This window comes from Phasianus colchicus, chromosome 1 (genome assembly GCF_987193195.1).
Source record: "Phasianus colchicus chromosome 1, bPhaCol1.hap1.1, whole genome shotgun sequence".
Taxonomy (NCBI): Eukaryota; Metazoa; Chordata; class Aves; order Galliformes; family Phasianidae; genus Phasianus; species Phasianus colchicus.
This window is the reverse complement of record NC_143436.1, coordinates 70332331-70348994: the sequence shown is the minus strand read 5'-3', so window position 1 is coordinate 70348994 and position 16664 is coordinate 70332331. Positions and strand designations below refer to the sequence as shown.

The window sequence follows — 16664 nt, the reverse complement described above, 5'->3', positions numbered from 1 at the left end:
TATTTTTTTAGTGAGAAATCTGTTGCCTCTAAACACTAGACGGTCAATAGAACCATCTCCCCTCCTGTGCCCATAAATGTTACTCATAATGCAGTTATTATAAAGCTGGTATATTCCCCTTCTTTTTAAAGTGCAGGTGGAATTGTCTTGGGTTTTTAATTTGCTGCTGTAGTCTATGGAGGACATCAATCAGTAAACTATGTTGTATTTATCTGTTATAGCACTGATTTCATAAGCATTTGGCATCCTGTTGCTCTTGAGCTGTCAGAATCAATTTAATTTTTGACATAAAATGCCATTTTCCTTTCATTTTTTTCAAGTCACTCCTTTATAAGTCTTATTTTTTTTTTCAACAGCCCAAGTATAAGATGCAACCCAACAGCCTTCAGTAGTAAAACCTAGGTTTTCTGATGTATAGGCTGATCTCCCAGTGTTGTACAGGCCAACAATTACCTTCTTATTATTTTCTAATGTCTGTGTGAGTTCAGGATGCTGAAGACCAGCATTAGTCTGCATTAGCAATGACAACAGGTACCAGATGTTCCTGCTGGTGTTGGTGACGCTGTTTGCACCAGGACAGAACCTCTGCCATAGATGTGTGAAATGCAGCTGGTGATGTTGAAGCAATGCAGATGTAAGATGTGTTTCCCCAGCTGTAGGGCTTTTCTGCAAAATAATCTAGGCTATCCTTTTTATGAACAACTGCCAGCCAAACTGATCACATCTTGCCCTGTCTTCCAGGAAAACCAAGAAATAAGAATAATTCTACAAAAGTCTTTTCATTAGAATCAAAGCAATTTTTTCAAATGTTTCCAGCCATCTCAGTTGTTCAACCCACTTTCTGAACGACTGCACCCTCTATTGGAGTAAAACAGATCGACTTCCAAAGCAGATAATTTATTTTTACATTGTTTATATCCTTCTGGTTCTTACAGGCATAATACAACAGCCCATTCATGTGACAGTAAAACAAGCACGGTCTTACTGATCTTAGATTACAGGGGAAGTGTGAATATCCAATAAAGACTTTATATGATTTCTCTATACCCCGACTTAATGAAAAGTATGTAAATAGCTCTGTACATTCAGGGTAAAATGAGAAAGGAATAATAGAAATGAATATATTTTCTCTTATAAAACACAGTCCAGAAAGAAGTATGTTGTTGGGTTGGGATTTTTTTTTTTTTTTTCTTGTTGCGTGAAGCTATTTCAATTAATCAAAGCTTTGTGGGGAAGTAAATGTTTGAACAAACGAAAGTGACATGAAATAGACAATTAACTATGATGTTGCATCTCATCAAACAGGTGATTCTCTAATGGACCAATGAAAGCCAACAATGACAAGTTGTGGTCAACAGTCCTTGAATGTGCTGATGGTTCTGCTTTCATTACTCTTGTCAGCAGGTAACTAACTTTCATATCTTGAATTTATCTGTCAATGTCATGAGGAAAAAAACGTTCAAATGAGTTGTTAATTGAGTAACAAATAAAGCATCTTTGCATCTGACAGCCAAGGCTGAAATGTGAAATGTAATTGAAAATTCAGCTTAAGAAGAGGTGGTGGGGCACTGACATAGTTTACCAGAAAAAGATACTCTTTTGCTGTAGTAGTTTTTCAGCTCGCTTAAAAGAAAAAAACAAAATCCGCACCACTGTAAAATCCAACCATGATCATCTATTTGAAAAAAAAAGCAAGTTGGGTACCAAATGTATGTTTATATGTGTACACAAAAACACATCAGCATGTGAAAGATTGAACATTGAATTTAACTGTATTTGAAATGAGTACACATCAGATATGATCTAACTTACATTACATTTATATATATATACACACACATACTTAAAGAAAAATGCATGACATGATAGTGTGCAAGTATCATTATTTTCCCAAATCTGAAGAGCTAACAGAACCTGAAGGGAATATGTGTTTCTTTCTGCAGATACTCACTAGATCTGCCCTAGATATTTGGTACTAGCACACAGATTTTGCAGCAATCTGTTAGCTGTTATATTGAGAATTAGTTGAATGCTATGATTGCTAGTTGCATTTGTTCTTCAGAAGTTATCTGTGACATTGAAGACATGGATTTTTATTTATTTATTTATTTATTTTGTAATGATAGATGAATGTTTAAACAACAAAAAGGAGGGGTGAATATTCACAGGCCAAATAGATTTGGTCATAGGAATTATTAACTCTGAGTAAGACCTCTTTTGCCCTCCATTCCTGAAGTGCTTTTTAACTGAAAATGTGGTTGATGTTTTTTTCCATCATTGCTCCATATTCCCTTGTACTGCACCACATTTATAATCACCATATTTAAAACTTTGCCAGAGATCATATATCTTCAGATATCTTTGTGCTTCAGTAAGAGTTGTCACGTTATTGCATATGTGTGATGCCTGTAATATGCAATGCTATATCCCTATCAATTATTTGATGTATAGATTTTCTTTCCCACAGTACTGATGCTTGTTTGCAAATGTTCGATATCTTACTAATGATAGATCATTATCTAGCTTTGGATCTAATCTCCTTTTGTGGGAATCAAAGTTAGTTTAGTTAGTTAGTTTATCAGCTAAACTACTTGTTGGTGTAATCTTAAAATTCTATTTTCTTGTGCAGTCTCTTCGTTGCTATCCCTGTGTATAGCTCTACATCCCTAGTTATCTAACTACCCGCCTCTTGTGCACAAGAATCAGGCATGGGAGGTCAGAGCAATCTCTTTGTCTTTTTTCAGGTTCAAGTCATTTCAGAAAGCTATTTCCCTGGTGTAAAAGAAAGTTATTCAAGAAGACTTCAGTGATTATATCCCACTGATCAAACATCACAAAGCTGTTCTGGTCTCTTCTTTTGATTTTTATTATGTTTTCGTACTTCTACTGCTCATTTTAGGGGACTTCCACTAGAGACCACCTGAGACTCCACTTTTCCAATCATTTTCCTCAAGATAATTTAAATATACCTGTGTTCCAGAAAAATGGTTAATAGCACTACGTATGCACAGTAGTAGTCATCTGCTGCTACACCTGTTACCTCAAACACAAGCAAAAAGCCAGTGGCCTGACATATTTCTTTCTTAGGAGACAAAACTTAGTGCCTCTGAAATACAGTTTTTTATTTGAAACTAGTTATATATGACCTTCAGTTCTTACATGATTTACCTACTAATAGTAGTAGTCAATGTGTAGAGTGCAGGATTCATTTGCGGTCACCACAAGTCTTCCATGCTATGTTCCACTCACTGCGGAATCTGATAGCTGTAGGATTAGGTTTAAGTCATTGCTAAATGACCTCTCATGGGACATGAATGAAAGGATAACATTTATTATTTGTTATTTTGCATCCAACATGAGTGTACTTTTTTTTTTGCCTAGGATCAGCTTCCATAAAGGAAAACTAATGGATCATGCACTGAGATTGATGGGGAAAAAAGAGAGACTGCTATTCTCACTGAAATTATACAAACAGCATTCTTAAACTGAGCTGAAATGAAAATTCTAAAGGCAAATCTTCTTGAGTTTCCTAGATTTTCAGATTTCATGGGTAAAATTGTGCCTCACTTCCAATCTTTGACATACAAATACATGCCACCTTAGTACTCAAGTTCTTAAATCTCTACGCATGCTTGCAAACTGCACTTGGCAATTGGAAGTGTAACTGTAATTAGCTAAGCAGGCAGAAGGAAAGGGCAGAAATAACAGGCAAGTTCTCAGAACAGCTGTTCTGAGGGCCCAAACTCATTTTTGTCAGAAAAGAAAACAGTGGCAGTAGGTCTGGTACTGTGGTGGTGGCTATGGATGAGGCTAAAATTCAGCAGCTTGAGCTGTGTGGTTAGAATCACAGAACCACAGGGGTTGGAAGGGACCTCCCTGCTAAAGCAGGTACCCTACAATGGGTCACACAGGTAGGCATCCAGACAGATCTTCCATATCTTCATAGAAGAAGACTTCACAACCTCTCTGGGTAATCTTTTCCAGTGCTCCTCCATCGCCCTTACTGTAAAGAAGTTCTTCCACATGTTAGTATGGAATTTCCTATGTTCAAGTTTTAGGCCATTGCTCCTTGTCCTGCACATCACCAAGAGTCTGGCCTCATCTATTTGCCTATCTCCCATTAGATATTTATAAACATTTATCAGATCCAATCTGTCTCCTTTTCCCCAGGCTGAACAGACCCAAGCTACTCAGTCTTTCCTCATATGGAAGATGCTTCAGGAGCTTTATCATTTTTGTGGCACTCCACTGGACTGCTTCTAGGAGATCCCTGTCTCTTCTGAACTGGGAAACCCAGAACTGGAGACAGTAGTCTAAACAGCCTCACCAGGGCAGAGTAGAGAGGGAGGATCACCTCCCTCAACTTGCTGGCTTTTTAACATGCCCCAAGATGCCATTGTCCTTCTTGGCCATAAGAGCACACTGGTGGCTCACAGCCAATCTGATGTCCACAAGTACCCCCGTGTCCTTCTCCATAGAGCTCATCTCCAGCAGGTCATCCCCTAATCTGTCCTGATGCATGCAGAAGTAGTTGCAATAGAAATATATAATAGAATATATAGAAAGGAGTTATAATTTCCCAACATGGGCAAAATTTTCTGAGAGAAGGGAGAAATAGACTCCATGAAGAAAAAAAAAAAAAAAAAGATAAAATCGAATTAGGCATACTGAAACTTCAGACTGATTTTGTTTCAGTGTTATCACAATAATGCACAATTTCAGAATACATGGACGTTTATTAACTGTACTAACTGAACAGGGAGTGCCGAATAGAGGGAGAAGCAGCATGCAGTCATACTGTAAGAGTATCCTTTCAGACCACTGTAATGCCTATTTTTACTCTACAGAAATATTGATAGTTAAATTCATGTAATGGATTGAAATACATAAAAGATGGCATCAAAGCTTATACTAGCAAGCAAAATTTGACATTATTTGCATGTTACATTAATTATCCTTTCAATTAAAACATGAATGTTTACATAGCAAAATTGCAGAGACTCTCAAATGATTGGTGTTGTGCTAAGTAAAATGTAAATACGTAAATATTTGTGTGGATTTATCTGAAAAGCTTATAAAGATCAGCCATTCTGAAAATTTTGGTACTTGAAAAATTATGTGACTAAATTAGAAAAAAAAATGAGCATTGCACAGTTTAACCATGAACAGGTAGGGCTGCAGTAGCAGCTTAATGTACACTGGCTGTTTACTTTTTATGGTAGACTAGATAAATTTTAAGATGAGCTCAAATCAGTCCATTGAAGCATGGCAGACTATTCTCTGGAAATTAGTAGGAACAGAGATCGGAGCATCTATATCATCAACCTGTTCAGTAATGCCTTTCAAAAACAGGATGTGAATTTGCACATGCAAATCCACTCCAGAAACAGCTGCCATCTTTGCAATACACAACCCACAGCCTTTCAGTTACATTACTTTTATCCTAAGTATTACTGTAGAGATAAGGCTCTTTCATGCTCAGGATTTAAGTTATTTTCAGAAAAAAATACTTTGTAAAACATTATACTTTAGTTTGCTCTAGGAATCAGACATCCAATAAGCAAATACAGCAAGTGAAATGATTGATTTATTGTAAACTGTATAATGCTTTTTCACGGTGTACTGGATTTGGTTGGATGGGATTATTTTTCTTTCCAGCAGCTTCTGTGGTGCTGTGTTTTAGACTGGTGACCAATAGAGCATTGATAACACAGCAACGCTGCAGCTGTTGCTGGACGCTGCTTACACAGCATCAAGGCATTTTCTGTTTCTCACTGGGGCTATATGGCTGGACCACATTGACCAAACTGATATTCCTGAGCAGATAATGTTATGCCCAGCCATAAAACTGGGACAGAAGTTCGTTGGTTTTTTCTTTTTTTTTTTCAATAATTGCCGTTGCTTGAGGAATGGACTAGACATCTCTCCACTGGTGGTGCGTGATTGCCTTCATGTCACCTATTTTTTTCTTCTGTTCTTCTTCACAAATTAAACTGCCTTTATCTCAACCCACAAGTTTTCTCACTTTGCCCTTCTGATTTTCTTCCCCCTCTCACTGGGAGGAGGAGTTCATGAGCGACTTTGTGGTGATAGCTGCCAACCAGGGTTAACCCACCACGCAGTGACTAGTAAATTCAGACCAGAACTCAAACATCACTTCATGCTTTTTCTTGTCTATTTATTTTAATCGCTAGCACACATTTTACTATTTAAGGGTTTGTTTGGGAATACATTTTATTAGAAGCTTAACTCACGCTCTGACCCAATGTTATCTTCTATTCTGCCTCCTCTCTGTAGTCACCCTTTCCCATGTTTTCATCACCAAATTCAGCTGTGTTTAAGTTTCCTTCAGAATGGTTAAAGAACCTGTCTAGGGATCAGAGAACATTTCACATGTGCTGATAAGTCAACTACTTTGCAGTGAGGAGGAATCTAAACCTTCCAAAGTCCTGGAGCCTTCTAATGCATTCTCACAATGCATTTTCTCTCTCAGCACTGGATAGTTTCAGAAGCATGGAAGTATTCCATTGCTTATGAAACAAAGAAGGAGTTTCAGTTCTAACAACATGCACTAGAGCCATATACAACTCAAGCCTAACCTCAAAGGGGTGTTGTTCTCTTGCAGTAGTTTAAACCTGGCTGTAATTTACCCAGGCTAAGCTGCAGGAATTATATATGAAAACTAGTAGTTTTGCTATTCTATTATTTTCAAGCATTTTCTCTTAAAATGTCCCGAATTTGAAACAACAATCTATACTAAACACTGCAAAAATTACTATGCAGCTGCAATGTAGTAATCTAACACTTTTAAAGGAAAAAGGCATCATACCAAAAAAAAAACCATGTCTACATTTTACATGTATATGTCATAACATTTATCTAATTATATATCAAGTAAGCATGATAAATGAAGGTATAATGAGGTACGTATGTACGTTGCTCTGAAAGTAATGCCCTCTATTTATTTCAGTGGAAACTGTAACACATACAAAGAACACGATAAGACTATCGAATGCAGCAAATTCTCAGCTACAAAATACTGTTTTTCAACATAATCGCCATGATTAGTTGTGCATTTTCATCAGTGCTGAACAAGAACCTGCATGCTGCGTTTGTAAAAATCTGTACCAGCAGAGGTGACCCACTGTCACTGTTGCCACTGCTGAAATGCACCACCCACCACCTCACTGTGCTCACAGCTACTGTTTGGTCTCCAAATGTCAGTGAATGTCAATGGGTGCCATTTTTTTTCATGTGGAGGAATTTGATGACACACCTTTGCTTCCTCCGCACTTCCATTACAGACGTTATTTAGTCACATTGTCCCTCTGCTGCCATCTGTCTCACAGCAACAAAATGTAATGGATTATTGGTGGGAGGGTTCAGCCTCTGCAGCCATGCTGCCAACATTGCCTCTAACGTCATTAGCCAATACTATAAAACAAGAGGCATTACTTTTGAAGTAGCCCTTGTATATATCTTAAAAGAACAGTTTTTGCACAGCTTATTCTATAATGCAGATATATCTTCATTTGAAGCATCTGAAGCAAGCAATTTATCAGAGAAAGATTGAATGGATACTCTTCAGCTCACTACTGTGAATAAAAGCGCTATGGATAAATGTCACTACTGAAGTGCAAGGCTATTCCATGAAGGCTACCACTTCACTCAGATTCACTAGGCCCGGAAACGTGACTTAGAGGAAAGCTCCCAGATTGTAAAGAGATTTACAGTAAAGCACCAAGCAGACATTACCTTAATATACTGATCTGTACTAATCAGAAATGAGGTCAATGTTCTTTCTGTTTGTTGACATTAGACATGGGTGTTTTTTTCCTAGAAACAATGATTAGTAGAACTGTATGCATTAGAGTGTGTGTAATGCACTCCTGCAAGCTGGTATCAAACATTCACAGAATGCCTAGGGCACTTTACAAGAGCTTAACCATGTTAATTTAATGCCATTAGACTTGCTCTAGCTCATCCATGTATGCACTGGAGCTATGAGAGACCTGAGCCTCCTCCACTGAAAGCTGGAGAACAGGCAGGACAGACTGGGGAAATCTTAACTGGTACCAGAGTTTTGTATTTAAGTTATTGAATCAAGCTTCTGGTCTTATTAGAAATCAAATCATTAGTCAAATACTCTGTTTGTTTTATGAATTTCTTCCATGCCATAGGTCTCAGCTTTAAAAATAAATAAATAAATAAATGTGCATAGTTAAAACAAAAATGATGACGGAAGAGAGTGCACCCCCAGCAAGTTTATTGATGATGCAGAAGTGGAGGGAGTGGCTGAGAGGCCAGAAGTTCATGCTGCCTTCCAGAGGGACCTGGACAAGCCGGAGATTTGAGCTGACAGGTTCCTTGTGTGGTTTAACAGAAGAAAATGAAGGTCTCGTCACTAGGGAGGAACACGCACATGTGCGTGCTGGGACTGCCCAACTGAAAAGCAATTTGGCAGAAAAGGACCTGGGAATCCTGGCAGACATCAAGTTGAAAATGAAACAGCAGAGCCATTGTAGTAAAGATAGGTGATAGTATCTTGGGTTGTAAAGTACTGCCAGCAGGTTGACGAAGGTGATCCTTTCCTCTATTCAGCACTGCTGAGGCCACATCAAAAATACTGTATTCAGCTCTGGGCTCCCCTGTACAGGAGAGAGACAGAGATAATGAAAAGAAATCAACAAAAGTCTATTAAGATGAAGAAGTTTCTAGAGCATCTCTCATATCAGGAAATGCTGAGAGACTATTTAGCCTAGAGAAAAGAAGTCTTAGGGGAAATACATGTAAATACCTGAATATGCAAAGAGGCAGAGCCAGGCTCTTTTCAGGGCTGCCTGGTGCCAGAACTGGATGCAGTGGGCACAAACTAGAATACAGGGGGCTCCCTATGAGCACTAGGAAGCAATTTCATCCCATGCAGTTGACAGAGCCCTGGCACAGATTGCCTGGAGAGGTTGTGGAGCCTCCTTTTTGGAGATCTTCAAAAGCTGCCTATTAGCTTGATCACCAGCTCTCTGGTGACCCTGCCGGAGCAGGGGTTGGGCCAGGTGACTTTCTTTCCAATCTCCAGCCATTGTGATTTTTCAAATCTGGATCAATCATGGAACACCTACATTTTACTGCTATGTTACTTAAGGTGTTGGGGCAAGGGGAGAGAGAAGTTAGTACTTGTTCAAACAAATACATGTGTCTGTATTCCTTTGGTAATCACAGCATCCCTCAAGCTCTTCAGATCCCAAATGACATTGTCTATGAAGAGATTTTCTCTGTTGTTAAAGTAATGACAGATGTGTGTGTATATAACATGCATAATAGCTGTATTATCCTACCAACCCATATCTGAGATTACTTACTTCTCTGAATACTGTGCTATACTAATGCTAGAGCTTAGGTTCATCTCAGCTAATTTTAGGAATGGAGCTGAGGTCTGTTTCAGGAGGATAACTGCTATAAGATCCTTAATCAGTAGAGACAAGTGGAGATAGGAACTTTCATAGAGGGTGAATCAGGTTTTATACACGTTTGATTGTCCTTGGAGGCTCTCATCTATCTGATTTGGTGTTGTTTTTTTCTCAAGAAATTTGTGGTTACAAAACCTAAGTTTGCATTCTAGCCACACGTCCTATTACCAAGGAGAGCCATGTTTCAGGTAAATGATAAACTAAACTTGGCATGAGAGGATACAAATGAATTCCTGCACAGATTTCGTGAGATCCTCATGCAATTTTTTTAGGCCCTAGTTTAACCATTAAAATAAATACATATTTCAGACTGTAAAATGTTTAGAGTGGTTTTCCTTCATTCAGAAGGGAATATGTGACCTTGTTTTCTCCTCAGTTTAATGCTTTGTACTTCCTCTATACACATAAATAAAGAAGTCATTTCCACTGCAATGATCATTAAAATTTGATTAAGCCCACAGTAAAAGAGTGTGAGAAACCTGAAAATAATGAGAAAACACGATTTCCAGTCAACAGGAACTGTGTGTGGAGAGATGTTGTACAGTTAAGCTCAATCTATGCAAGTCATTATAGGTACCCTCATGTACTGATAAACATATATGAAAATCATACATCAAGTTAGAAGAGTTAATTCTGCCAGCCTAAAGTGAGCATCCTCAGTTTGTGTAACCTCACAGAGCACAGCTGCCCACAGCATTACTGTGCCTGTTCTCGAATCAGAGTAAAAACATTTCACTGCCACTTGTGCATTCAGATTCTTGACTTCTATATTTTGTTCCCTTTAGAGTGGAAATCCTTTGGGCACCCTATGGTACACAGAATTACAGAATCACAGAATGGCCAGGGTTGGAAGGGACCTCAAGGATCATGAATCTCCAACCCCCCTGCCACAGGCCACAGGGCCACCAACCTTCCCACCTAATGCTAGACCAGGCTGCCCAGGGCCCCATCCAATCTGGCCTTGAACACCTCCAGGGACGGGGCATCCACAACCTCCCTGGGCAGCCTGTTCCAGTACCTCACCACTCTCTCTGTAAAGAATTTCCCCCTGACGTCTAACCTAAATCTCCCCCCCCAAAAAAAGCACACCACCACCAAAATGGTACATAAAACAGTTTTCCTCTCTCTGTTATAACATAACAGAGCAAACAGCATGCTGACTGAAAGCGATACTACACATAACCATTAATACTACAGGGCCTTCCACAAAAATGAATCAGTTAGAATGGTGGCAGTATATGGAGCTTTTTTTATACAGGACTTTTCAGATGTAGAAGGAATTCACATGTAGCTGATTAACAACCATGCTGGAAGGGCTCTCCCTGCTGCCTCTCGGCACACTTGGTTAGTTCAGGCAAACTGAGGTGATTGCATGGCTTCCAGTTCAGAGCTGCTGGTAACCAGCAGGCTCCCTGCAGTATTACCATGTAGCTGTAACCACAGTGTGCCAGTCACTGTAACCACAGTGTGCAGCAGTCAGCTGCATTCAAAGAGTGTAGATGGCCTTCCTTTTATGTCTTTTTCAGGAAAAGTGGTGATAAAAGCATTGTGACAGTCCCAGAAAAAATGTTCTTAGAGGTGTAATAAACACTTTACATGAGAATTTAATAAAGAAGACCTGTAAGAATTCCCAGGAGTAGCTGTATTTCTATTAGTTCTGTCTCATTGCAATTTCAAAGTTGTTGAGATCTGTTAAAATGTTTTGTACTTCCTATATCTGACAGAATAATCCCTACTGAAGAACTACCTTCACAGTGGAAGAGAGATTTCTATCAGTAGCAATGACAGAGATCAAGCATCTTCAAACTTTTGTTGCAGTTTTTACATCAGCTTTTTGTTTCTATGAAGTCACTGATGGAAAATCAAAAATGGACATTGTTAGGTCTTTGTGAATATCTATGTACACACTATGAAAATGTTTTCCTAAATACTACTGTGTTTCTTGGTGTGGAAAGCAGTTCTTCTCTTCCCTTGAAATAAATGGCAGTTATCAGAATTACAGCAGTAGTAAAAGTCAAAAAACAACAAATTCTAAATGCTGCGGTTTTTAGTATCAAATGTTATAATGTCGAAAGTTCTGAAATATTAACATTTTCAGAAATCAAAGAACAGTTGTTTAAGCTTAACCAATGAAAAACTATAGTTCATAGCACACAGATGACAGAAATGAGTCACCATGCTAATATTGTTCTTTGTTTTACAGTGTTGTCCGCACATTTTCGGGTCTGCGAGCCATATACAGACTACAAAGGACGCTACCACTTTGGTTTTCACTGCCCCCGTCTTTCTGACAATAAATCTTACATCTTTTGCTGTCACCATAACAACACAGTATTTAAATACTGCTGCAATGAGACAGAATTTCAGACTGTTATGCAGATGAACTTAACAGGGAATGCAGATGGATATATGCATAAGTAAGTACATGAGTTTCAAGTGCTCTTCACCAAACTGTTCCTGGTCTAGTAATGTAGTCTGAGGTGTACTTAATGATGGGAGCAATTAAAATAATCACACACAGAGAAACACTGCTGAAAGGCTTTTGCTATTACAGAACTTTTAAAAGAAATGGTATTTTAGTTTTGCTTTCATTGCTTTGGTGCATACTATAAACATTGTTTGGACAGTACGTAAGTAAAAGCTGCGTATAAATACAAGAGATATGAAGATATATATAAAAGTTACAAATGAACAGTCTCTCCTCAGCTTCAGTCTTATCTGAACTATATTCAAATGTATGTCTGTAAAAATAAACCTCAAAACCACATCCATGGGAGCTGACTTTTTCCATGTCAGCCCTGTACTGAATCTCTGATATTTCACACGTGAATCTCTTGTCATCTCTGACCTTGGGGAACAGGATGTATTTGCGTATATACCAGCACTGTGTCTCCTTGCCTCTTACCTGAGATACATCCATGTAGTTCTGGGGCCTATCCTTACATTAAATATCAGTTAGGTTTGTTTTGTTGGTTTTGGGGGGGGAGGGGGTTCATAGGAAACTAATCTGTAGCAAGCAGATGTTTGTTACTGATTACTTATTTATGATGGCAAAATGCTCACTTGTGATCTGTCTTGTATCATATTTTATATTCTGGCCACCCTAATCCACTGTGATTTCTCTTGGTGCAGAGGGCCACTTTCAGCTGATGTAAACTCCCACAGTCAAATTCTCATCTGTCTGCTTTCCCCTGACATTTTATTCTGGTATCCAGGCCGTTCAGGGCAAGAAAGAGGTAGATTAAAGACAGGTGGAATTCCAACCTATTGACTTTTGGTTATTTTGGGGATTTCAGTGTTTTCTTTTCTGGTGCAAACCTTGGTCAGCTCGTTGTCATTCATCTATATAGGACAAGGTGCAGAGCTGGAATACTGATGTTGGCTCCTTTAGCTTTTAACTGCAGCAAGCAGCAGCCAGCTCAGCGTTGTCTTCCTTAACACCTCTCCTACAGTTCTGCCTTCTGATGTTTGAATCTTGTATAGATGTAGAAATTGCACACTATAACTTAAAAGGTGTTAGCAACAACCACCTAGAATAAAGGAGCCTGTAGTGTAAGTAGCGTAAAAGAGTGATACTTGCAAAATGTCTCCTGGGATGTAGAACATTTCTCTGCCACCTGCCTTGTTGTTTGCATGTCCATTCATGTGTGCATGTACACACACATGCATGCACCCACAGAAATAAACATAGAGTTCTTTCTATTTCAGGGCTGCGTTGTGTGAGCAGTTCATCAGTGGGAAAGAAGGTTATTTGATATTCTATGGGCTATGGGATCTTGCTTTAATTAAAATACTTAGAGCCTAGTGTAAGCTTTATTTTAGTTTTAATCTAGCAGTCATTTCTTTAAAGGTAACTTCATGCAGCTATGATGGAGAAGAGGCTATTTCTGTAGTGTTTGTTGGTAAGAGTCATTGAGAATCACCTGCAGAGTGCGTAACTTATATATGTCTTCAGTCCAGAATTTCTTGTGGCCATTAGCTATGTGCTGATCAAAGGTGCAAAGCAAAGGTGTGAGAGAAAATGTTAAATACAAAAAAAGAGCTTTGGGAGATACAGTTTAGAGAAGTGCATGAGTGAAACCAGTATTCCCTTTTTGTAACTTCCTGAGATATTACTTCTGATAAATCCATCAGGGCCAGGAAAATGAAGAGAAGATAACATTCTATTAAAGATCCTCCAATGTAAAGAGACAGAGATCTCCTCATCCTGAGCTTACTGAGATTGGCAGACGCCTTTCTTTTAATGTGCTGTAGAGGAGCAGAAAGAAGTAAAGCCTAGATACACTTAGGTCACTGTAATAAACATCTTAACACTCTTGGACTTTATTTAACGTATGTAATTTTTTTTCATTTGGATTCTAATACATCCAGGATTCACTATACTGTTACAAAATCAGCTATTTGTTTAGATGTAATTTCACACACCACTGAAAAAAAAAAATCTGATGAAACCTATTGTACTGTGGCTGGAGAGAATGAATGACTTAGGATATTGGAGTAGCAATGAACTGAAAAAAACTGATGATAGTTGTAAGGGAAGAGTGATTCAATATTATTAATATTTTGTTTATTTTTCCCCTTTGCCATTCTTGTGATCATCAAAACACATCTCTTGTTTTATCAGGCAATTGAGGGGAAAAATTAATGAAGTCATATGTAATTCCTTTGTTGTGACATAGCTGAAAAACCATTTGTCTTCTACAGTCATACAGTATAATGATAGTGGGTTTATTTACATTACTTAAATTTCCATAACTAAACATTTCTGTGTTTTGGTAAGTGCAGAATACTGGGCTGTATCTTTGCAATCACACAGACTAATCAGTTTATAATATTTTTAAATGCTAGCAATTCATGTATTAAATATAGGAATACCAGTGATGTCTAACAGACAGAAAAGATTCTGCCATCCAAAAATTTTTCCATAACACTTTGTCTAATAAGTTATTTGATTATTTTTAAAAATGGTATTAACCTGAGTCTTGTATCTGTCCTCTCTCAGATTTTCTATTATGCATGTTCTGATGGGAATCAGCAGCAGTACTGTGTTAGGAGTCCTTGATCTGACACTGGAACAGCGTTATGGCAGTCTGTAATGCATCCGTGTTTTTTCTTATCTTTTATTCTGGTTTTTCAGAGTTGAATGGCTTTAGCACAGCACTCTACAACACTGCACCAAAAGCAATGTGAGAACAGAATAGCAGTATCTTTCTCCATGTGCAGCATGTCCCCTGCAGAGCTGGCATTTGGTTAAATATCTCCCAGAAAATCTTCTTTACAAGAAAAGCAAAGCTAAATAAATACATAAAATTTTCATTTCCACCACCAACTGTTCCAAAAAGATGTAATTTAGCTGGGAAGACCTCTAAGGTACTGCAGCAGTAGATTCTTCAGGAAAATAGAAGATGGGACAAACATCTTTAGATATTTTCTATTTTAGTGTGCATGTAAAAAAGTACCAAGGTTTCCTCAGTGATAGAAGTACCAAGGAATTTGCAAGGAGGTAAGCTTGCATTTGCTTGGGGCAACACTTAAAACGTGTTACTACTGCAAGTAACAGTCCTTTTTAACTAGAATAGGGAAAGAAGCATTTTCCATGGCCATCTGCCCACATTTATACTGCAGCTGTAGAATTCTGCTCACAATTGTTTTGATTTGTTGGGTTTTTTTAAACCCGAATTCCTTAATGAATTATTTTCTGTTCCTGTGCAGCATATAAAAAAAAACCCAAACAACTCTTCTAAAAAATCAGCTTAGTCCAAAACCTGCTTGCCATCTCTATCAAAAAATTAATAAATTAGATGGAAGGAATTGCATGGGTAAAAATAATAGCATAATCTGTCTATTTTCATATCTTTGTAGGAGTGTCAGAGAAATCTGTGTAGGATTTTGTACATGGAATTGGATGAGACGGGTAAAAAAAGTATTTATTGTCCTCAGAGAGCCCAATTCAAGGCTTCTTGAAGCCAGATCAAATATTTACATAAGGAGGCCCTGCATCAATTCTACAACATTCTACATTCTATTTCTGCAAAAGCCAAAGTGTCTTGAAATAAAGAGCTCCTAAGCTTTTGTAGTAGATCCATGAATTATTCTGTTTCACATACAAGCTAGGAAGGAATGATCATGTAACTTTACTGCATATTCAGTTTTCCTGTCTGTAGGCCTATGACAGCAGAGGACTGGGCAGGATGGCCTTGGAAGTCACATCAAGCATTACTATGCTAAGCCTTGTATGAAAGCTGAAAGCAAAGCTCCAAAATCACTTACTGTGAGGGTGGGAGAATTAGGAGGTGAAGACAGGCTTTTCACCCAGAGAGGGGTGAGAGGGGTATAAGGAGATACAACCACACCAAAGCAACCAATTAGACTCGCCTGTCCTGGTGAAGGAACAAACTCCAATAATTGGAATCTTGACAGATTTGGAATCCATTCAGACTAATTTTTTATCAAAATGAAACTTCTGAACAGAAGCACGGAAAAATCAAATTGCAAGGTGAAACTTTTAAAATTAAATCATTCAGCTCAGTGAAATGATAGAGTCCTAGGTGCTTTGATTCCCAGTTCTTTGCCCTGTCTCTGGCCCTGCTGTTATTCAGTGGTACAGAAGTAAGGTTGTTTATTATCTAATTAAGGTATCTTCTCAATTTGTAGGGAAGTTTTAATTTTAATGTAGTTATGAACATCAGCAAAATTAGTATTTTCTACCAACTTAATAGTTTGAGAAACAAAGTGTATCAACATGCAGCATTTCTCTCTGTGCATGAAGCACGCTACTCTATTAGTTTTGCTTGTGATCTTTCACAAGGCTTCTTTGATAGTGATGCTGTCCCACTGTCTGTTAAGTTAAATAAGGCACTCTTTCATTTCTGTACTTGTGAGGAACAGATGTTATTTAGAAGGAACAGATGGAGAATTCGTATATGGCATGATTAATAAATTGTTGCTTTAAATTGGAACACTCAAAATAACTCTAATTTTCACTAAACCAAAATTCTGATGGGTAAAACTAAATGCCTGAAATAGCAATGAATTCTTCTGAGATAACCATAAGAAATGTTCCTCCCTCTCAAATTGCTGCCAAACAAAAATAACATTTTCTAATATTTCCATTCTTCCTCTGGATCAAACACAGCTCGCATCTTTCTAACACAGACCCTGTTAGCAGTAATGGTGCAGGACAGGATTTGTTACAGT

General features: G+C 38.1%; 1 protein-coding gene across 23 annotated transcripts in view; it reads left to right on the top strand.

Annotated features, from left to right (window-relative positions):
* Window positions 1-16664, top strand: part of SHISAL1 (shisa like 1) — an 84187-nt gene that overhangs the window by 37299 nt on the left and 30224 nt on the right. For all 23 annotated transcript variants that reach the window (XR_016469589.1, XM_090147218.1, XM_090147205.1 and 20 more), the window contains 2 exons: window positions 1306-1404; window positions 11671-11884. Coding sequence is in view for 22 of the 23 variants with exons in the window: in XM_090147218.1 (XP_090003344.1) it covers window positions 1338-1404; window positions 11671-11884 (281 nt within the window). In the remaining variant the exon portion in view is untranslated. The remainder of the gene's footprint in view (window positions 1-1305; window positions 1405-11670; window positions 11885-16664) is intronic.